Here is a 24,138-nt window from a genome sequence, read left to right as displayed (position 1 = left end):
GACCCATGACTTATCTGTAAACATTCTGCAATGTCATTCAGTGTCACTCGGCGGTTTTCCTTCACTATGGCTTCAACTGCTGCACTGTTCTGTGGAGTCACAACTCGTTGTGCCTGACCTGGACGAGGAGCATCTTCCACCGAAGTCACACCATCTGCGAACTTCCTTCTCCATTTGTAGACTTGCTGCTGTGACAAACATGCATCACCGTACTGAACCTTCATTCGTCGATGAATTTCAACAGGTTTCACACCTTCACTACGCAAAAACCGAATAACAGTATGCTGTTCTTCCCTGGTGCAAGTCGCAAGTGGGGCGGCCATCTTCATTTTGATACTGCGACGGTATGTGTGCATCTGCACTATGCTGCCACCTGCAGGCCATTCTGCACGCTGTTTGTAGCACGCCTACCAACTTACAGGATAACGGCGCGAAATTTCGATTTGTTATTACAAATTTAAGGTTTTCATTTGACTCACCCTCGTATTTTCGAATCCAGCTTCTGCAGAACATACTACCATACATGTCCAGTGAGTATGAACGTCCTTCAAGGTATTCTTTTTTTTTTTTTTTTCTTCCTGAGCGTGAGTGTATTTCACGATTCAGCAGTGAGTGCAGTACGTCAGGAGGTATTTGGATGGAGTCTTCTGTCAATGACGAGAACGAGTGTTAACACTTAGTAGATACGAGAGTGAGTGGAGTGACGTGGTATGTGTGGTGTTCCACGAGGTGAAGAAGCAGGTGCGGCTACCTGGGTGCTGCTGGCTGCCGTACAGAGAGTCTCCGCCGGTGTACAGCTCGTACTCGTACAGCTCGTCGTCGAAGACTTCCGGCTCCCGCAGGCGCGACATGCGAGACCCCTGGCGGCTGATGGCGAAGCCCATGGGCGTCATGACGCGCGGCCGTGAAGGGCTCACGTGTCCCGACCGCATCGAAGACATCCCGCGACTGCGGCCGGACGACTCCCTGCGAAGGCAAAGCAGTGTTCCTTAGTATCTTTGGTCCAAGTGCTACACAGCGACTCTCAAAAATATGCGGTTCACATTATAAATGATGTCCATAAAGCTTCTTTATTATATTAAAAAAACATTGCAAAGGCAACTGAAGCCTTGTCTTCCAGAACAGCAAACTTCCACCAACATTACTCCTGAAAAAAAATGAATTATTTATGTTTATATATGAAGCTATTCAGTTTATTATACTGATATTTTGTATGCAGCTAACTAATACACTGGAGCGCATGCGTACTCAAATAAAGAGAAATATACCAGGTGTACCGATATGAAATGAGCGTTTTTTTTTGTGAAAATGAAACACTAATTTTGAATTGAGAAGTAAAAATATTTTATTCAAAGTACTGACCATTGCTTTCTATACATTTTGACCATCTTTCTGGCAATTTGTGGACACACGTCAATAGAAATGTTCGTCTTTTGAAGCAAACCAATCAGACACCCAATTTTCGTCTTCTTCGTAGGAATCGAAGTGTTCCTCAGCCAATGCATGTCCCATTGATGAAAACAAATGGTAGTCGGAAGGGGCCAAGTCTGGTGAATACGGCGGGTGGGGTAGCAACTCCCAGCCAAGTGTTTTGATTGTATCCTGAACCAGTTTTGCTTTGTGTGCAGGTGCATTGTCGTGTAAAAAAATTACTTCGCCATGTCTTCTGGCCCATTCTGGTCTTTTTTCGATCAATGCATAGTTCAAATTGATCATTTGTTGTCTGTAGCGATTAGTATTCACAGTTTCGCCGGGTTTTAGAAGCTCATGATGCACCACACCTTTCTGATCCCACCAAACACAGAGCATTGTCTTCTTGCCGAATCGATCTAGTTTTGCAGTCGATGTTGATGGTTGTCCCGGATTAACCCATGATTTTTCCCGTTTAGGATTCTTAAAATAAATCCATTTTTCATCGCCAGTGCAAAATTGATTTTCTTTAATGTCTTTGAAGCAAAATTTCACAAATGGTTTTTCGGTTTTCCATCTGTCTTTAATTCAATTCATGTGGCACCCTTTTTCCACACTTTTGGATCTTTCCCATAGCTTTCAAACGGTCAGAAATTGTTTGTTGTACAACATTTAGCATTGCTGCCATTCGCTTCTAACTAAAAGTATCATCTTCATCCAATTTTGCCTGCAATTCGGCGTCTTCGAACTGTTTTCGTGGTCTTCCACGTTCTTCATTTCTTACATCAAAATCATTATTTCTGAACCGTTGAAACCACCTTTTGCATGTTGCTTCTGATAAAGCATGATCACAATATGCCTCGACAAGCATTCGATGCGACTCTGCAGCACTTTTTTTCAAATGAAAACAAAAAAATAATGCTTTCCGCAAATCATCACTTTCTGGTACAAAATTCGACATCGTTAACACGATGAAAACATATGATGTTTTTTGTTCCATGACATGATGTATAGTAAATATCTTTGACAGATGTCATACCAACCAAACAAAAAACAATGAAGGCTCGTCGACAACAAACGTTCCCTATCGACACATTTGTATCCTAAAGCTTATTTCATACCGGTACACCTGGTGAATAGGCGTTTCAGTCCGGAACCACGCGGCTGCTACGGTCGCAGTTTCGAATCCTGCCTCGGGCATGGATGTGTGTGATGTCCTTAGGTTAGTTAGGCTTAAGTCGTTCTAAGTTCTAGGGGACTGCTGCTCTCAGATGTTAAGTTCCACAGTATTAGAGCCATTTGAACCATATAAATAGGCGGAAGACAAAAAGTGTCTGGCGCAGTTGTTAGATCGGTTACTGTTGCTACAATGGCAGGTTATCAAGATTTAAGTGGTTCTAAGCGTGGTGTTACACTCAGCGCACGAGCGATGGGACACAGCATCTATGAGGAAGCAATGAAGTGCGGATTTTCCCGTACGCCCATTTCACGAGTGTACCGCGAATATTAGGAATGGGAGAAAAGATCCTGCAAGAACGGGCCCAACGACGACTGAAGAGAATCGTTCAACGTGACAGAAGTGCAACCTTTCCGCAAAATACCCGATATGGGCTTTCAGAGCCGAAGGCCCACTCGTGTGCTCTTTATGACTGCATGACACAAAGCTTTACGCCTTGCCTGGGCCCTCTACACCGACATTGGACTGGCGATGACTGTAAACATTGCCTGGTCGGACGAGTCTCGTTTCAGATTATATCGAGCAGAAGTTCGTGTACGGGTATCGAGACAACCTTATGAATCCATGGACGCTGCATGTCAGCAGGGGAGTGTTCAAGATAATGCAGGCTCTCTAATCGTGTGGGGCGTGCGCAGTTGGAGTGATATGGGACCCCTGATACGTCTAGATATCACTTTGACAGGTGACACTTACGTAAGCGTCCTGCCTGATCACTTGCATCCATTCGTGTCCATTGCGCATTCCGACGGACTTGGGCAATTCCAGCAGGGCAATGAGACACCCCACACGTCCAGAATGGCTACAGTGTAGCTCCAGGAACAATCTTCTGAGTTTAAACAGATCCTCTGGCCACCAGAATCCTCAGACATGAACATTATTGAGCATATCTGGGATGCCCTACAACGTGCTGTTCAGAAGAGATCAAAACCCCCTCGTACTCTTACGGATTTATGGACAGTCCTGCAGGATTCATGGTGTCACTTCCCTCCAGCACTACTTCAGACATTAGTCCATGCCACGTCATGTTGCGGCACTTATGCGTGTTCGCGCGGGCCATACACGATATTAGGCAGGTGTATCAGTTTCTTTGGCTCTTCGACGTATAAAGGGGTTGGACAAAACTATGGAAACACCAAAAACAGAACACGTAACGTGCTCAGTACGTTGTAGAAAACCCATTCGCATCAAAAACTGCTTCCAGTCGCCACGGGATGAATAAATACATGTCCCGTATGGCTTTCAGGGGAATCTTTGCCATTCTTCCTGCAAAATAGTGGCAAGTTCAGGTGACGAGGATGGATGTTGATAGCAAAGTCTCATTGTCTTGGGTAGACCACAAAGGCTCAGTAATATTTAGATCAGGTGAATGGTGGCCAGAGATGTGACAATTCATCCTTGTGATCACAAAACCAGTGTTTGAAGATTTGTGTTGAAATACAGCATCGCTACTGGGGGACAAATTATCAGTCAAAACGTTCACATAATCCTTGGCAGTAATACGATCTTGCAGAGTAACTATGGGGCCCATGGAATACCACGACAAGGCTGCCCAAATCATCAGTCAACATGGGTTTAGAAAACATCGTTCCTGTGAAACACAATTAGCTCTTTATTCACATGAAGTGTTGAGTGCTATTGACAAGGGATTTCAGATCGATTCCGTATTTCTGGATTTCCGGAAGGCTTTTGACACTGAACCACACAAGCGGCTCGTAGTGAAATTGCGTGCCTATGGAATATTGTCTCAGTTATGTGACTGGATTTGTGGTTTCCTGTCAGAGAGGTCACAGGTCGTAGTAACTGACGGAAAGACATCGAGTAAAACAGAAGTGGTTTCTGGCGTTCCCCAAGATAGTGTTATAGGCCCTTACTGTTCCTTATCTATATAAACGATTTGGGAGACAATCTAAGGAGCCTCTTAGGTTGTTTACAGATGACGCTGTCGTTTATGGACTAATAGAGTTATCAGAAGATGAAAGCAAATTGCAAAACGATTTAGAAAAGATCTGAATGGTGCGAAAAGTGGCAGTTGACCCTAAAAAACTAAAAAAGCGAGGTCATCCACATGAGTGCTAAAAGAAACTCGTTAAACTTCGGTTACACGAGAAATCAGTCTAATCCAAAAGCCGTAAATTCAACTAAATAGCTAGGTATTACAATTACGAACAACTTAAATTGGAAGGAACACATTAAAAATGTTTTGGGGAAGGCTAATCAAAGACTGCGTTTTATTGGCAGGACACTCAGAAAATGTAACAGACCTACTAAGGAGACTGCCTACACTACGCTTGTCCGTCCTCTTTTAGAATACTGCTGCGCGGCGTGGGACCGTGGCCATATAGGAGTGACAGAGTACATAGAAAAAGTTCAAAGAAACACAGCACGTTTTGTATTATCGCGAAGTATGGGAAAGAGTGTCTCAGAAATGATACAGGATTGGGCTGGACATCATTGAAAGAAAGGCGTTTTTCGTTGCGACGGAATCTTCTCACGAAATTCCAATCACCAACTTTCTCCTCCGAATGCGAAAATATTTTGTTGACACCGACCTACATAGGAAGGAACGATCACCACAATAAAGTAAGGGAAATCAGAAAGATATAGGTGTTCATTCTTCCCGCGCGCTATACGAGATTGGAATAATAGAGAATTGTGAAGGTGGTTCGATGAACCTTCTGCCAGGCACTTAAATGTGATTTCCAGAGTATCCACGTAGATGTAGATGTAGATCAGCGAACCCTCGCCATATTTCACTCTTGGGAGGTAAACTCGGCCAGAAGTTGTTAACAGCGTGAAACAAGACTTATCCAACCAAAAGACTTTCTCCCACTGCTTCATAGGCTTCATACTCCTGGTTTTATGGCTTCGGCGCCACGTTTTCCTATTACGGGCACTTGAATCACTGATGAGTGGTTGTGGAATTCGAGCTCGACCCCTCGTGTTATTTTGGTGCTGACAGGTTTCGCAAGTGAGACATTCAGTTCTACAGTGACTTTTGCAGCTATCACCCTCTCATTTTTCGTCACAGTCCTCTTCAATGACCCTGCCGCGATCAGTCAATACACACTTTCGGCTTTTGCTCTATACGGTATAAATATTCGATACGGCTCCTCTTCATGGCTGCCTTGATTACCGAAACATTACATCATATGAGCACCAACAATTTTACCAGGTTCGAATTCAGTTAGCTCCGACATAATGCGCTCACAACCACACAGAACAGTGTTCTGACCACGTTTGACACTTGCAAGGTATTGAGGACACGGAACAGGTGGCGTTCGTGGTCAAATACGTCAGCCTAGCCCGCAGGCTTGGCAAGCATCTGCATCTGCGTTCAAGCATCCATTTCTCGCAGTGTTTCCATACTTCTTGTCCAACCGCTGTATGTATATATAACCGTGTCTCATATCAGTGAAATCCTGTGAATGGCTTAAGTGTGAAACAAAGTAAAAAAAAATCAAGATTTTTTGCCGGTTTGGAAGTCATTGTACTCTAGGTTGTGAAACTTCTCAATAAGAGAGTCCCAATTAAAATTTAGCAATGTAGAAACAGTATGAATCAGTTCTTCAAAGTATCGGTGGTGATGGGGATCAGTTACTGCTACGTACTTCCCAATGTTCTATGCGTTTGCTTTTATCGGTATGTCTCTTCAAAAGCACATTAAGAAGCAGGTGATTAAGAATCAGCTTCTATCATAACTGAACTGTATCAGTGACCAGACCACGTGCAGTATTGCTCACTGACTCTCAGTTCTTATGGTACTCAGATACACTACTGGCCATTAAAATTTCTGCACCAAGAAGAAATGCAGATGATAAGCGAGTATTCATTGGACAAATATATTATACTAGAACTGACATGTGATTTCATTTTCACGCAATTTTGGTGCATAGATCCAGAGAAATCAGTAACCAGAACAACCACCTCTGGTCGTAATAGCGGCCTTAATACGCCTGGGCATTGAGTCAAACAGAGCTTGGATGGCTTGTATAAGTACAGCTGCCCATGCAGCTTCAACACAATGCCAGAGTTCATCAAGAGTAGTGACTGGCGTATTGTGACGAGCCAGTTGCTCGGCCATCATTGACCAGACGTTTTCAGTTGGTGAGAGATCTGGAGAATGTGCTGGCCAGGGCAGCAGTCGAATATTTTCTGTATCCTGAAAGGCCCGTACAGGACCTTCAACATGCGCTCGTGCATTATCCTGCTGAAATGTAGGGTTTCGCAGGAATCGAATGAAGGGTAGAGCCACAGGTCGTAACACATCTGAAATGTAACGTCCACTGTTCAAAGTGCCATCAATGCGAACCAGACGTGACCGAGACATAAAACCAATGGTACCCCATACCATCTCGCCGGCCGATACGCCAGTACGGCGATGACGAATACACGCTTCCAATGTGCGTTCACCGCGATGTCGCCAAACACGGATGCGATAGTCATGATGCTGTAAAAAGAGCCTGGATGCATCCGAAAAAATGACGTTTTGCCATTTGTGCACCCAGGTTCGTCGTTGAGTACACCATTACAGGCGCTCCTGTCTGTGATGCAGCGTCAAGGGTAACCATAGCCATGGTCTCCGAGCTGATAGTCAATGCTGCTGCAAACGTCGTCGAACTGTTCGTGCAGATGGTTGTTGTCTTGCAACCGTCCCCATCTGTTGACTCAGGGATCGAGACGTGGCTGCACGATCCGTTACAGCCATGCAGATAAGATGCCTGTCATCTCTACTGCTAGTGATACGAGGCCGTTGGGATCCAGCACGGCGTTCCGTATTACCCTCCTGAACCCACCGATTCCATATTCTGCTAACAGTCATTGGATTTCGACCAACGCGAGCAGCAATGTCGCGATACGATAAACCGCAATCGCGAAAGGCTGCAATCCGACCTTTATCAAAGTCGGAAACGTGATGTTACGCATTTCTCCTCCCTACACGAGGTATCACAACAACGTTTCACCAGGCAACGCCGGTCTACTGCTGTTTGTGTGTGAGAAATCGGTTGGAAACTTTCCTCATGACACCACATTGTAGGTGTCGCCACCGACGCCAATCTTGTGTGAATGTTCTGAGAAGCTAAGCATTTGGATATCACAGCATCTTCTTCCTGTCGATTAAATTTCGCGTCTGTTCACGTCATCTCCGTGGTGTCGCAATTTTAATGGCCAGTAGTGTATTATACGAGGGAGAGTCAAATGAAATCCTTAAATATGTTTTTAAATATTATTTATTGTGCAGAAGTAGTACAAAGCTGTATCATTTTTCAACTTAATCTCCCCCACGCTCACTGAAAGTCCTCGAGCGCTTACAAAGTACATAAATTCCATTACAAAAAAATTCTTTTGGTAGTCCGCGCAACAACTCATGCACCGCCTGGCGTACCTCTTCATCAGAACAGAACTTCTTTCCTCCCATTGCGTCTCTGAGTGGTCCAAACATATGGAAATCACTTGGGGTAAGGTCTGGTGAGTATGGTGGATGAGGAAGACACTCAAAATGCAGGTATGCGAATGTTGCAACTGTTGTACGGGCAGTGTGGGGCCTTGCATTGTCATGTTGCAAAAGGACAGCTGCTGACAGCAATCCACGTCGCTTTGATTTGATTGCAGGACGCAGATGTTTTTTAGATCTGTGTATCTCTACGCATGTAATGCTCCAAACTGACGCCTTTTTCGTCCCAAAAGAGATTCAGCATAACCTTCTGCGCTGATGGTTCTATTCGAAGCTTCTTTGGTTTTGGTGATGAGGAATGGCGCCATTCCTTGCTCGCTCTCTTCGTTTCCGGTTGGTGGAAGTGAATCCAGGTGTCGTCCCCAGTAACGATTCTTGCAAGGAAGCCATCGCCTTCGCGTTCAAAGCGCCGAAAAAGTTCTTCACAAGCATCAACACGTCGTTCTCTCATTTCAGCAGTCAGCTGCCGTGGCACCCATCTCGCAGACACTTTGTGAAACTGAAGCACATCATGCACAATGTGGTGTGCTGACCCATGACTAATCTGTAAACATGCTGCAATGTCATTCAGTGTCACTCGGCGGTTTCCTTCACTGTGGCTTCAACTGCTGCAATGTTCTGTGGAGTCACAACTCGTTGTGCCTGACCTGGACGAGGAGCATCTTCCACTGAAGTCACACCATTTGCGAACTTCCTACTCCATTTGTAGACTTGCTGCTGTGACAAACATGCATCACCGTACTGAACCTTCATTCGTCGATGAATTTCAATAGGTTTCACACCTCCACTACGCAAAAACCGAATAACAGAATGCTGTTCTTCCCTGGTGCAAGTCGCAAGTGGGGCGGCCATCTTTATATTGATAGTGCGACGGTATGTGTGCATCTGCACTATGCTGCCACCTACAGGCCATTCTGCACGCTGTTTGTAGCACGCTTACCAACTTACAGGATAGCGGCGCGAAATTTCGATTTGTTATTACAAATTTAATGTTTTCATTTGACTCACCTTCGTATGTCGTCACTCTCCGCTTCCCATGATTATTTGTTTGAGAAACAGGTTTCTTCAAACTGGAGAAGAAGGTATTGTATTCGTTGATCATGGATTGCTCAACGTCAACAATGGTTGTATTAGTAGCACTTTTCTGGATTATCTTAACCCACCGATTTGGTGTGTAGAGAGTATCTTGTTTTCTATTCTTACCCCTATACGGGCAAAATCACGGTCACATGGCAGATATGAGTGTCCTAGTTCAAGGACCTGTGCTGTTTCGAATATCACTGACTCTATATAAAAAAAAACCATAGTTGAGAATTTTGTGCTGTTCTGACTGCCAATGACTTCCCTAGCGCTGGATGATTCACTGATACCAATGACTCGTACCGAGCGAGGTGGCGCAGTGGTTAGACACTGGACTCGCATTCGGGAGGACGACGGTTCAATCCCGCGTCCGGCCATCCTGATTTAGGTTTTCCGTGATTTCCCTAAATCACTCCAGGCAAATGCCGGGATGGTTCCTCTGAAAGGGCACGGCCGACTTCCTTCCCCATCCTTCCCTAATCCGATGAGACCGATGACCTCGCTGTCTGGTCTGCTTCCCCAAACAACCAACCCACCAACCAATGACTCGTACAGTGCCAAAAGGTGTACTTGTTCTGTTTTAGAATCAATAGCTGAAATTGATGAGATACTTACATCAGACTTTTACTGTGTACTCAGCGATCACCGAAGTTCTTAATCGGATTGTATTTGTCTGTTTCAGGTACTCTGTTCATGGATGAGATGATGTGAAACGAACTCCATATAAAGTGGCTACTCCTGATGAGGATGTACTGCAGCCAGACAATTACAGGTACTAAATTCAACAGCGCACGAAGCTCCACACCAAAATTAGCAGTCGTACACTTACAAAGTGCAATTACTACAGACACTATGGAGCCAAACGAGACCAAGACCAGAGGAGTTTGCAATTAACGCACTGGAACGAATGTCGAAGGATGAAACACTCTTCACATGAGTTTTCTTCAGTGATAAAGAATCTTTCTTCTGTCATGGGAACTGAACACACATAACGTGAGAAATACGCTACTTAACTGGGGCACTTCAACGAGATAGCTGAACAGTGAATGTGTGGTGTGGGATCATGTGTAATCGCTCCATTGGACTGTGTTTCTTTGGCAAATGTTTACCTGGTCCTGACACGACAAGAACACATCCTTCAACCATCCAGTCTTACTAAAGACTGACCACCACCACCACACTGGGGTTGCACGTTTGAGAGATCCTACATAAAACATTTCTAGATCGGTGGATTGGAAGGAGTGGCCCAATTTCCTGATCGCCACTTTCACCACATATCACTTCCCCCGACTTCTTTCTATGGGGTCACATTAAACATATCGCGTATCGAGCAAGGATACAGGACATCACTGAGCATAAGCAGAGGATTACAGACACTACACTGCAGCGCAAAAATAAAAACTGGTAATAGGCATGCGTATTTAAATACAGAACTATGTAAACAGGCAGAATACAGCACTGCGGACGGCTACGCCTATATAAGACAACAAGTGTCTTGTGTAGTTGTTGATCCGTTAATGCTGCTACGATGGCAGGTTAACTACTCGTAGATAGCACGAGCGATGGGACACAGCATCTCCGAGGTAGCGATGAACTGGGATTTTCCCGTACGACCATTCCACGAGTGTACCGCGAGTATCAGGAATCCGGTAAAACTTCAAACTTCTGACACCGCTGCGGCCGGAAAAAAATCCTGCAAGAGCGGGAACAACGACGACTAAAGAAAATCATTCAACGTGTCAGAAGTGCAACCCTTCCACAAATTTGTTGCAGATTTCAGTATTGGGCGATCAACCATCCAACGAAACATCATGGATATGGGCTTTCGGAGCCGAAGGTCCACTCATGTACCTTTGATGACTGCACGACACGAAGTTTTACGCCTCGCCTGGGCCATTAAACGCCGACATTGGACTGTTGATGACTGGAAACATGTTGCCTGGTGGGACGAGTCTCGTTTCAAACTGTATCGAGCGGATGGACATTTACGGGTATGGAAACAACCTCATGAATCCAATGACCCTGCATGTCTGCAGAGGACTGTTCAAGCTGGTGGAGGCTCCATAATAGTGTGGGTCGTGTGCAGTTGGGGTGATATGGGACCCCTGATACGTCTAGATACTGCTCTGACAGGTGACATGTACGTGGGTATCCTGTCTGACCACCTGCATCTATTCACGTCCATAGTGCATTCTGATGGATTTGGGCAATTCGAGCAGGACATTGCGACATCCCACACGCCCAGAATTGCTGCAGAGTGACTCCAAGAACAGTCTTATGAGTTTAAACACTTCCTGTGGCCACCAAACTCCCCAGACATGAACTTATGGAGCATGTCTGGGATGCCCCACAACATGCTGTTCAGAAGAGATCTCCACTTCCTCGTACTCTTACGGATTTATGGACAACCCTGCAGGACTGATGGTGTCAATTCCTCCAGCACTACTTCAGACATTAGTCGAGTCCATTCCATGTCGTGTTGCGGCACTTCTGCGTGCTCGCGGGGATTCTACACGATGTTACGCTGGTGTTCTAGTTTCTTTGCCTCTTCCGTGTATTTTCACCACTAATTAGTGTATGCTACACAGAAAATCGCAAGTAATCGAGTACCATATTGATGTGGTTCGTGCAAATAATAGTGTTGATACAGAGGCGTATTTATTTGGGCGATTTTTTTTAATATACTGCCTCAGAAAAAAATGAAGCATCGAGAAGTGAAGAAGGAAACGAAATGGAACTTCACGGGTTAAGAGGGTATATGATATTGTTTCAGTGATTACAATGACTAATCAAATTCACACAGAACTAGCAGTATGAGCCCTCTTGTCAGTATGAAGTTGCACCCCCTCCGGCCCAAATGCACGCACTGATTCGGCTGGGAAGTGTGTCATCAAGCCGTTGCATCATCTCCAGAGGCAACCTGGCCCACAAGTGTTTTAACTGGTTCTTCATATCCTGGATGCTGGCGCTGGATCGGAGCTGAGGTTCGAACTAATCAAATTTCAAATGGTCCAAATGGCTCTGAGCAGTATCGGACTAACAACTGAGGTCATCAGTCCCCTAGAACTTAGAACTACTTAAACCCAACCAACCTAAGGACATCACACACATTAATGCCTGAGGCAGGATTCGAACCATCGACCGTAGCAGTCGCGCGGTTCTGGACTGAAGCGCCTAGAACTGCTCGTCCACAGCGGCCGGCTCGATCTAATCCCACACATGTTCTGTCAGAGCTGGGGGTCTAGCTGGCCACGAGAGTGTCACATCACGCAGGCAGTTCATTGGGATACGTGCCATGTGTGAACGAGCACTGTCCTGTGGAAAAACAGTGCCATGATACTGTCGCCTGAGAACCAACACATGAGGGCGCAGCATGTGGAGCCGTCAGAGTATTCTAAACCACTGCCATCCATGCCCTGAAGCCATACCCGTGATGTTAAAGACAGCCTGCGCATGTGATGGTAATTCCCTATTCCGACTGCTGCTAGTCTCTGGTCAATGGTGCGAGGTTACACAGAATGTTGCAGGGAGTCCATTACATGTTTTCGGATGTCAAATGCACATGTGAAGTGGTTACAATGAATTTGGTGCACAACACAGCGATCCTTCCTTGTGCTGGTCCGACGTGGTCGACGGAAACCTTGACTACGAGTATGTCTGCTCCCACATTCCCCTGCAGTCCAACATCGGAACACTGTCACATCCTTATGACCCACAAATCGTCAGGTTCGGTCAGCCAGCCAAATGAAGACCCAAAATGAGGCGCCTTTCAAGCCCTGTCAGGTGCTGTGTCACACCAGTATGCATTATCTCCATGTCCTTCACACTCAACATCTGACGCTGTTCGCTCGCCTTATATGGCCGGCCGGGGTGGCCGAGCGGTTCTGGGCGCTACAGTCTGGAATCGTGCGACCGCTACGGTCGCAGGTTCGAATCCTGCCTCGGGCATGGATGAGTGTGATGTCCTTAGGTTAGTTAGGTTTAAGTAGTTCTAAGTTCTAGGGGACTGATGACCTCAGAAGTTAAGTCCCATAGTGCTCAGAGCCATTTGAACCATTTTTGAACTCGCCTTATATGCCCCGCCAGGCCTGGTAAGGACACTTAACACGAACAACGCTAATGCATTCTGGTGGCCATTCTGCGTCTAACACAGAATTGCAGCTCTTCGCTCATATACATATCCGCCGATGGTGTCTACGTGTACGAGGTTACATTGACATCTGATCACGTTCTTATGGGTGATTCAATTTTTTTAATGCGGAGTATATATACTGAAGCGCCAAAGGAACTGGTATAGCCATGCGTATTCAAATACTGACACCTGTATGTACGAGGTGCATCAAGTTCTAAGGCCTCCGATTTTTTTTTCTAATTAACTACTCACCCGAAATCGATGAAACTGGCGTTACTTCTCGACGTAATCGCTCTGCAGACTTACACACTTTTCACAACGCTGACGCTATGATTCCATGGCAGCGGCGAAGGCTTCTTTAGGACTCTGTTTTGGCCACTGGAAAATCGCTGAGGCAATAGCAGCACGGCTGGTGAATGTGCGGCCACGGAGAGTGTCTTTCATTGTTGGAAAAAGCCAAAAGTCACTAGGAGCCAGGTCAGGTGAGTAGGGAGCATGAGGAATCACTTCAAAGTTGTTATCACGAAGAAACTGTTGGGTAACGTTAGCTCGATGTGCGGGTGCGTTTCTTGGTGAAACAGCACACGCGCAGCCCTTCCCGGACGTTTTTGTCGTAGTGCTGGAAGGAATTTGTTCTTCAAAACATTTTCGTAGGATGCAGCTTTTACCGTAGTGCCCTTTGGAACGCAATGGGTAAGGATTACGCCCTCGCTGTCCCAGAACATGGACACCATCATTTTTTCAGCACGGCAGTTACCCGAAATTTTTTTGGTGGCGGTGAATCTGTGTGCTCCCATTGAGCTGACTGGCGCTTTGTTTCTGGATTGAAAAATGGCATCCACGCCTCATCCATTGTCACAACCGACGAAAAGAAAGTCCCATTCATGCTGTCGTTATGCGTCAACATGCCACACGGGCAGCCATGTGGTCGTCCGTCAGCATTCGTGGCACCCACCTGGATGACACTTTTCGCATTTTCAGGTCGTCATGCAGGATTGTGTGCACAGAACCCACAGAAATGCCAACTCTGGAGGCAATCTGTTCAACAGTCATTCGGCGATCCCCCAAAACAATTCTCTCCACTTTCTCGATCATGTCGTCAGACCGGCTTGTGCGAGCCCGAGGTTTTTTCGGTTTGTTGTCACACGATGTTCTGCCTTCATTAAACTGTCGCACCCACGAACGCACTTTCGACACATCCATAACTCCATCATCACATGTCTCCTTCAACTGTCGATGGATTTCAATTGGTCTCACACCACGCAAATTCAGGAAACGAATGATTGCACGCTGTTCAAGTAAGGAAAACGTCGCCATTTTAAGTATTTAAAACAGTTCTCATTCTCGCCGCTGGCGGTAAAATTCCATCTGCTGTACGGTGCTGCCATCTCTGGGATGTATTGACAATGAACGCGGCCTCATTTTAAAACAATGCGCATGTTTCTATCTCTTTCCAGTCCGGAGAAAAAAAATCGGAGGACTTAGAACTTGAATGCACCTCGTAAGACAACAAGTGTCTGGCGCAGTTGTTAGATTGGTTACCTCTGTTACAATAGCAGGTTATCAAGATTTAAGTGAGTTTCATTGTGGTGTTATAGTCGGCACACGAGCGATGGCACACAGAATCTCTAAGGTAGCGATGAAGTGGGGATTTTCCCGTACGACCATTTCACGAATGTACTGTGAAAATCAGGAATCCAGCAAAACATCAGAGCTCCGACATCGCTGCGGTGCGAAAAAGATCCTATAAGAAAGGGACCAACGACACTGAAGAGAATTTCTTGATGCAATAATTTACCAAAAAACTGTTCAAATGTGAGTGAAATCTTATGGGACTTAACTGCTAATGTCATCAGTTCCTAAGCTTACACACTACTTAACCTAAACTATCCTAAGGACAAACACACACACCCATGCCCGAGGGAGGAGTCGAACCTCTGCCGGGACCAGCCGCACAGTCCATGACTGCATCATCCAAGACCGCTCGGTTAATCCCGCGCGACAATAATTTACCAACAGACGTATGATTTGTAGAAGTTCATAAAATAAAATAAACTTCTACAAATCATACAGCTGTTGGTAAGTTATTGCATCAAGAAGTTCATGCCAGCCGTCGTCCCACGATCCATAATGGATCAACGATGACTGAAGCGAATCGTTCAATCTGACAGAAGTGCAAGCGTTCTGCAAATTTTGGCAGATTTCAGTGCTGGGTCATCAACAAGTGTCAGCATGTGAACCACTCAACGAAACATCATCGATATGAGCTTTCAGAGCCGAAGGCCCACTCGTGTATCCTTGATGACTGCATGACGCAAAGCTTAACGCCTCGCCTGGGCCCGTCAACAGCGACGTTGGACTTTTGATGACTGGAAACATGTTGCCTGTTCGGACGAGACTCATTTCAAGTTGTATCGGGCGGATGGACGTGTATGGATACGGAGACAACCTCATGGATCCATGGACCCTGCATATCAACAGGAGATTGGTGGAGGCTCTTAATGGTGTGGGGCGTGTGCAGTTGCGAGTGATATGTGACCCTAGATACGTCTAGATACGACTCTGACAAGTGACACATACGTAAGCATCCTATCTGGTCACTTGCATCCATTTATGTCCATTGTGCTTTCCGACGGACTTCGGCAATTCGAGCAGGACAATACGACACCTTACACATCCAGATTTGCTACAGAGTGGCTCCAGGAACAATCTTCTGAGTTTAAACACTTCCGCTGGCCAGCAAACTCCCCAGACGTGAATATTATTGAGCGTATCTGGGATGCTTTGGAACGGCCTATTAAGAAGAGGTCTCCACTCCCTCGTACTCTTACGGATTTATGGGCAGCCCTGCAGGATTCATGGAGTCACTTCCCTCCAACACTACTTCAGACATTAACGAGTCCATGCCGCGTCCTGTTGTGGCACTTCGGCGTGCTCTCGTGGGCCCTATTCGATATTAGACCGGTGTACCAGTGTCTTTGGATCTTCAGCGTATTATGTCTCATTTTGTAATAAATTTCATATCCTGTACAAGTGAATTAATTTCAGTAATATCTAAAGCTGTTTTCAATCTGAAGGTTGATGTATTTCAAAGAAGGGCAGCTCGTTTTTTATTACCACTAAATAGGGTAGAAATTGCCACGGATATGACGCGCGAGTTGAGGTGGCAGATGCTAAAACAAAGGCGTTTCTGATTGCGACAGGATCTTTTCACGAAATTTCGATCACCAACTTTCTCCTCCGAATGCGAAAATACAGGGTGTTTATAAATGAGTATCGGGGTTTTAACGCTTTATAATATTTATTACAGTAAACTTACAGTTATAAATGATATGTCAAATGAAAGAGCAACTCAAACAGCTGTGTTTGGCACCTGTGCGCATGCGCAGCGCGCAATGTTTCTGCCGCAATCCGCTACATTGGTAGAATTTCAGTGTACCCAAGCGCTGGATGGGCCGCAAGGGGTGCAATGACAGGGCTTGCTTTGCATGGCTTCTACGTTCCTTTGGGACTTCATCAAGGATCGTGTGTCCGTGCCTCCGCTACGAGCAGACCTCTCTGAATTAAGAAACCGGATTGAAGCAGCTGTTGCTACAATCACTGAAGACACACTTATCAATGTTTGGGAAGACATTTATAAGGTTCTTGGTAAAAGTGTGTGAGTTGTTCTTTCATCTGATATATCATTTATAACTGTAAGTTTAATATAATAAATATTATAAAGCGTTAAAACCACGATATTCATTTATAAACACCCTGTATTTTGCTGGCGCCCACCGTAACAAAATTAGAGAAATCAGATGTCGCATGTAAGGATTTAAGTGTTCATTTTTCCCGTGTGATATTCGAGGGCAGAACGGTAGACAAATAGCTTGAAGATGGTTCAATGATCCCTCTACCAGCAATTAATTTTGGATTCCAGAGTAGTCACGTAGATGTTGACGTAGTATGAACACCACAATGCTTTATTAAAAATGGTCCTATTGCAAGAGGTGTTACACTTTTGCATTTATGCTTGGAACTGACTTTCCCAGCCACTTACGAGGGAGCCTACAGTTTAACGTGGATTTAAAACAACAATGCAACTCGGCATTTTTCACATCATCAAACATAGCCAGAGGCGAAAGAAATTAAAAGTGACAGATAAAAATCCCAAGACTGACCGTGGATCCAACCTGAGAATTTTACATCCACCGCCTGGCTCTTTCCTACTGAGCCACTGATAGGAAAGAAATCCAAACAAGCGAGATCCAACTATTGCACTGTCCATGGGTCACAACCTCATCAACGATGAGGGTATGCTTATTGAGGCGCTCACGGCCATTAACATCGAAATGGAATCGTCTCGAAGAAAACAGAAGGTACAGTCTCCACCACCATAAATTAAATGCATGTCTGCGAAGTCCTATAACGAATAATGCTACATCTTCGACAATCAACCATTAATTTGAACTCACGCATCACAGACAGTAGCGCATTTTTTATTATGATAGCGCCACCAACTGAGGATGGGCGATTAATTACAATTAATAGATAAATCCTAGTTATTCTGGTAATCGATAACGGATATTCCATTATTTGTTCCACGTCAATTAATTTTACATAATCGATTTCCGTTACGATTAATGATTTCAATTTTTCCTTTTTTGTTAGCCTGTCGAGTGTTGACTTGCTGTCTATAGCTTAATTACGGAAGGAAGTTGGACTGTTCCCTAACACTCATCGTGTAACGTCGGCACATATCGGAACGTTTCGTGTCGACTGCGTTCTGTTCACGATTCCTGCCAATATCAGCGTTCTAATTGTAGACACTCTTAAGTAGCATGGCGAAGTCTCGTCTGGTGTGTGTCAATTCAGAAGAAGTAACGCAACAAGTCTCTTTGATGTGTTTTCACCAAACGTTGTAGCTTAAGTTGTAATTTATACCACAGCTACTGATCAGTACGAGGCCTCCAAACCTGTCAGTTGTCAGCACTGGACGGAAATAAGTAAACATTCCCCCTTTCAGCTCCCCTCACCACACGGTGGCAATGCTCTGCTTAGTGCGGCTCGTAAATATCTGGGAATAGTGGCTTCCACTGTTCCCTCTGAAAGACTGTTTCCAGGAACAGCTAGCCATTCGAGTCTAAGGAGAAAAATATTACGTAAATTACTCCCTCAGTTCTCTTCCTGAAAAATTTTGGGGCTTGTCAGCATACTCACTTCAGTATCTGTGATAAAAACATCGAGATTGATTTCCTTTACTTATGAACGTTAAATATTTATACATTTCAGCTAAAAATAAAAAAATTGCAATATGCATTTCACAAAATTGAGTAACTATTGTTAGTTACAAAAAGAGAAATATAGGAGTGAAAGCATCGATTTAACTCTCGTGGAACAAATCTTTTTATCATACAAAATAATTTTAAAGAAATGCTTTACAGACCTAAAAGTAAAGGCGTAACAGTTAATTGAATAATGCGTGACTAGGATAATTAATCGATGTAATTAATTGATTGATTTAAACAGTCGAAAAGGCCAATTACTCGACATCCCCCAACGAACATCGATGCGGCTGGCAGTTGTTCGTTATGAAACACAAGCAGTTTACAGACACGCCCCTTCTATGCATTGCCCATAGAAGATCCCGTTCAATTTGAAATATTTATTCCGATCACAGAATACTTAACTTAGAATCCTCTGCTAACTTGTTTATCAAGTCCTCCGGCTACAAGATATCTACTTCTACATTCAGGCTCAGACGAGGTCTTGACATTTCAGAAAAGCTAATGCTTCATGAGAAACACAGTCAACCATAATATGTGACCTACATCTGTACATGGGCGTCCACCAAGATGATTGGCGACAATATTTGCACGACTTGTCACGGCTTTACTAATTACAGAGGACCTGAATGTGTTTACAGTTTGCGCAGCAGAAGACGGTAGAAGAGAAAGGTCAGGGTTTGATGTCCCGTCGACAACGAGGTAGACGGGAAAGGAATCCTCGGTGTCTTTTTAGAGGGAATCAACCCACTATCTGCCTAAAGGGATTTCTGGAAGGTACTAAATACCCAATTTTAGATGGCCAGGGACGAGGATCCACCACTACACCATCTCGCTCGGTTTGCGCAACTGAAGCTGCCAACGCACGCTAGAGTGTTGGAGCTCGAAAAAGAGGTAAGCGGTTCGCATCCAGGTGATGGAAGAACTTGTAATCGCCAATAGATGGCCAGACAGTTAGGGGAAGGAGGTCTGACGCCAACACTTCGTGCCAATGTCCTGATCAGAACCCAAAGATGTCTGCAGGGTTCTCTGAAATATCGGTCTACGCCGGTAATATGTTAGTTGGGTCTATTAAGCGCGGCCATCACCCTGGTACTACTCCTAAGCTAAGTATCTTCCATCCCATTCATAAATCAACAGTGCGTTGCAAAAATTCTCAACTTAGTTACACAGACTAGGTAAAACCAATGATTGTCTTGTAAAGTTTTTACTGTACTTTTCATCCGCAGTCACTGATACGTATTCATGTAGTGTCACAGTTCCTACTACAGGCTTAAGCCCAGGGGTTGCAGAGGGGGCTTAGAAGATAATGTTTTGATAAGGAATCCATTTTCCAAAATGTACCTTTTGAATGTATTGGGCCACTTTCAAATGTCCCTCTTTACGGTACAAAAACAGCGGAAGCAATAAGCTCTGGCCTGTGCGCTGTACAGGAGCCCACGGCGTGGGCAAGGTTTCGAGTACTCGTCGTCCAGTTATCTTCTAGGTGAGGAAGGACGTCATCTTCGTAGTTGAGAGTTCGGTGCGTCCATAGACCACCGCAGTTCAACGCTCCTAGTTGCGAACGCTCCAGCTTCTCGCAGCTGTTGTTGCAGTCGGACGAAAATTTTACGTGATGTCATAATTACAACAGGGACCGACGAAGATCCCCTCTTCTCAGTTTGCGTGCGTACCGTGAAGCGGGAGATTTGAAAGTGGTCCATCACATTCAAAGGGTAGATTTCGGAAAATTAGTTCCTTATCTAAGTTTTATCTACTTAGTCGCCTTTACAACCCTTGGGAGCCTGTAATAGGAATTGTATATGCGGTATGCAAACGGTAACTGTTTACAGAGTACCACGTTGATGCAAGGCACGTCGAGACGAACAGTTTGATACGGAACACTTGCCATCTATCGAGTGGGAGAACAACTTCACATTGGCCTACAAAATCGACTTCAGCCAGAACGCATGCGCACCGCTCGAGATTTTATCATTTCGCCGTCTTAACGCCACCGGCTTAGTCAGTCTTAACTGTTTGAAGACCTTGTTTTCTAACTAAAATCATCCTTGTTCTTGCAATTACAAATTGTAAATTTTATTTCAAAATAATGTGAATTTTAACAGCGTAAAATTAGCATTTAAATTTGTTTCTCTACCTTTTTAGAACGAGACTACTTGTGCTTGTAATGGTTAAGCTTAGATCGAATTGTAAACATAATTAATTTTTGCGTAAAGTTTACAAGGGTAATTTTTCTCTCATTAACATCACGCTAATGTTTAAATTACTAATATTAACGAAATCAAGAAAAATAGAATATCAGACAGGTAAGCTAATAAGACGGCGAGGGGGTTTTCAAAATCTCGCTTGCATTGCACCTTAAGAGACTTTTTCATGCCAATTTAAGATTGTTTCACAGCTTGATAGACCATGTGGTACAATGTAACAATTATCTTTACAGCCTTTATGTAGGGTGAATCGAGGAGACATAACAACCCTTTTATTTCGTGAACAATTCATGTTACCGAAATGAAGTTTTTTGGCAAATGGCAGAAAGCAGAAGGGCACGTAATCTTGTTGCACGGTTAACACTCGTAATCCTTGTATCAACCGAGGTGGTGTACTTTTCGACGTCTTTCGAAAGCTCTCGAAATGACGAGTACAGTAATATAGCGCTTGTTAATGCTAACGGTAAAACTTTTCATTAAGATATCTGAAACATGTGCTAAATGGCTTTCACTCCAAATTCCATCGTTATATGCTGCAACAAGGTAAGCTCACGCTACTAAGATAAAACGCATTTCCTCTTTTCCCTACTTTGTATGACACAGTTCCAAGGTAAACTACGATTTTGGTAAGTGGAACTACACGATAAGTAGGTAAACTACACTGAAGAGCCAAAGAAAATGGTACACCTTCAGGGTGTATACGTGGACAAGGAAAAAAATTCCCGGACTTTTCCCGGATTTCCCGGTTAAAAATAAACTTTCTTCCGGGTGAAAATACACTTTTTCTGTGTTAAGTGACAGTATACTCTTGCTTGGCACAGTAAAACTCATCAATCCTTTGAATGTTTACGGTTTTAGGCCTATATACCGGAGAAGAATTTACCAGCACTTTAGAAAACGAAACTCAATGGGGGAAAAGACGTTTTGAAAGACCTTTGATGTGCAGCAACATATACGCTGTCTTATTTTCGTATTACGAACGTATAAATTTGAATTCCACCAAACACCGCATGTTACTTTCCGAAACTCTGAAATCGAAATTGCGATGCGCTTTTGTAAGACAGTCACAGCTCATGTCACGTGATTTCGCCAACTGATGGTAGCATACGACACGTGACGTAGTAAGCCAATAGCAAGATCACTCTTCAGTAGCGCGAACACACAAATAAGTAAAGTTAATGGTTTAGATTAATATACATAGCATTCACATATAATATTGGTCTCGAAGATTAATAAGCTGGAAGAGAAACTAAGCTTCCACGTATAATGCTGATCTTTTTGCGCGTGTTACACTTTAAGAACATCACACAAATGTGCCAGTAGAATTTTTAATAACGACGTAAATGTCTGATCTTCTGGGCTCGAAATTCTTCTAAATGGTCGTCCTCGTAGAGTTGATTTTTAAATTGGAGTCAAACGCTTTGTGATTTAAGAAATTCATCTTGTGTAAAAGGAAATCTGATTTAAGGAATTCATCTTGTGTAAAAGGAAATCTGCTTTGAATGTAACGCTTTTCAAACCACCATTCGCAATATTTTCCCGCGACCTGTTAGAAACAGGTTCGTTTCAGCAGTTGCAAGAGAGCGCCAGATAACAGGCGTCACCGCGCTTGCGCAGCAACGATGACGCAGGAAGCCCATATGTTCTTACGTGTAAAACACTGAAAGATCTTACATATGTCATAAAAGAAACAAGACATCAGACGATAATTCAAGAGCGCCGGAATTTCGTGAACCATACTAAAACGCAGAATTCGGCTCAAAATGCACATTCGTATGTAAATTTTCTTGGAGTACCAGTACTGTATTATCTCATGTTTGGTTCTTTATTATGGCATAATGCCATACATGCACTTGAAATGCAGCGAATAGTTGAAACTAGATAATAGTGTGAAATTAAACACTTCGTTTCAAATAAATTGATTGCCTCATCAGTAAAGATTAATTTTAAGCCAATTTGTTCTGTAAGGCGATTAATTCTTGACTGTCAGAAAGGTGGAAATAAAATCTGGAACTAATAACATATTTTAGCCTTCCGTAATTATGCGAACGTATTTTAATTCATTTGATAGCTCCCGGCCACAAAAATCCGTTTGTTTATCATTTAACGTGAGAACAATAAAGGAAGAGGACACAACAAAATCACAGGTGACGTGGAGACTCCCCACCTCAACTGCTCTGTGCATCAGCCCCGATTTACTATATTTCCGAACTGGGGCAATACTAAGTAGTGGCGCCCAGCCACACCTCTGTAACCAGAAGCAGGAGAAGGTATTACTCATATGCGACTCAACTGCGCATGCTCAAGAGCCCGCCCGCAACAGCTCAAACTAATCTACTTTAAACAGTTGTTTCGTCACGCTCATCGGAGGAAATTTGTTGTTATAAAGCATTGCATAGTCCTCCTAAAGCCTTTGGCACACTTTGCTGTAGGCAGACGCTTGTATGAGCACTGTTTTGTTGTATACGGCTCATTTCCTTTGCAACTTAAGTTTTATTTTCTCTCGTCCATGTTTTGTTGGTACAGTATTATTCAGCAGTAGCGGGATGCAGTAATATCCTTTGTTAAATCACAAAAATTTAACTGAAAACTAAAACAATGAAAAATTCTCGGAATTCTAGACAGTTCCCGGGTTCTTCCCGGTTTTCTCCCGGATGATAAAATTCCCGGGTTTTTCCCGGATTTCCCGGTTGTTCCGTGTCGTATACACCCTGACCTTCCTAATATCATGTAGGGTCCCCACGAGCACGCAAAAGTGCCGCAACGCGACGTGGAATGGACTCATGTACTGTCTGGAGGGAATTGACACCATGAATCCTGCAGGGCTGCCCATAAATCCGTAAGAGTACGAGGGAGTGGAGATCTCTTCTGAACATCACGTTGCAAGGCTTCCCAGATATGCTCAATAATGTTCATATCTGGAGAGTCTGGTGGCCAGCGGAAGTGTTTCAACTCAGAAGAGTGTTCCTCGAGCCACTCTGTAGCAGTTATGGAGGGGTGGGGTTTCGCATTGTCCTGCTGGAATGCTCAATGGACATTAATAGACGCAGGTGATCGGACAGGATGCTTACGTACGTGTCACCTGTCAGAGTCGCATCTAGACGTATCAGGGGTCCCATATCACTCCAACTGCGCACGCCCCACACCATTACAGAGCCTCCACCGCCTTGAACAGTTCCCTGCTGACATGCAGGATCCACTGATTCATAAGGTTATCAAGGCAACATGTTTCCTGTCATCAACAGTCCAATGTCGGTGTTGAGGGGCCCAGGGGAAACGTAAAGCTTTGTGTCGTGCAGTCGTCAACGATACACGAGAAGGCCTATTACACCACGTTCAGACTCACTTAAATC

At 44.3% G+C, this 24,138-nt stretch overlaps 1 protein-coding gene across 1 annotated transcript in view; it reads right to left on the bottom strand.

Moving 5' to 3' along the window:
- The window catches only part of LOC126101410 (uncharacterized), a 667,375-nt gene that overhangs the window by 10,635 nt on the left and 632,602 nt on the right, over nucleotides 1–24,138 (bottom strand). The window contains exon 9 of the mRNA XM_049912072.1: nucleotides 752–966. Within this exon, the coding sequence (XP_049768029.1) occupies nucleotides 752–966 (215 nt within the window). The remainder of the gene's footprint in view (nucleotides 1–751; nucleotides 967–24,138) is intronic.

This window comes from Schistocerca cancellata, chromosome 9 (genome assembly GCF_023864275.1).
Source record: "Schistocerca cancellata isolate TAMUIC-IGC-003103 chromosome 9, iqSchCanc2.1, whole genome shotgun sequence".
NCBI classification, from domain to species: Eukaryota; Metazoa; Arthropoda; class Insecta; order Orthoptera; family Acrididae; genus Schistocerca; species Schistocerca cancellata.
This window is presented reverse-complemented; position numbering and strand designations above follow the sequence as displayed.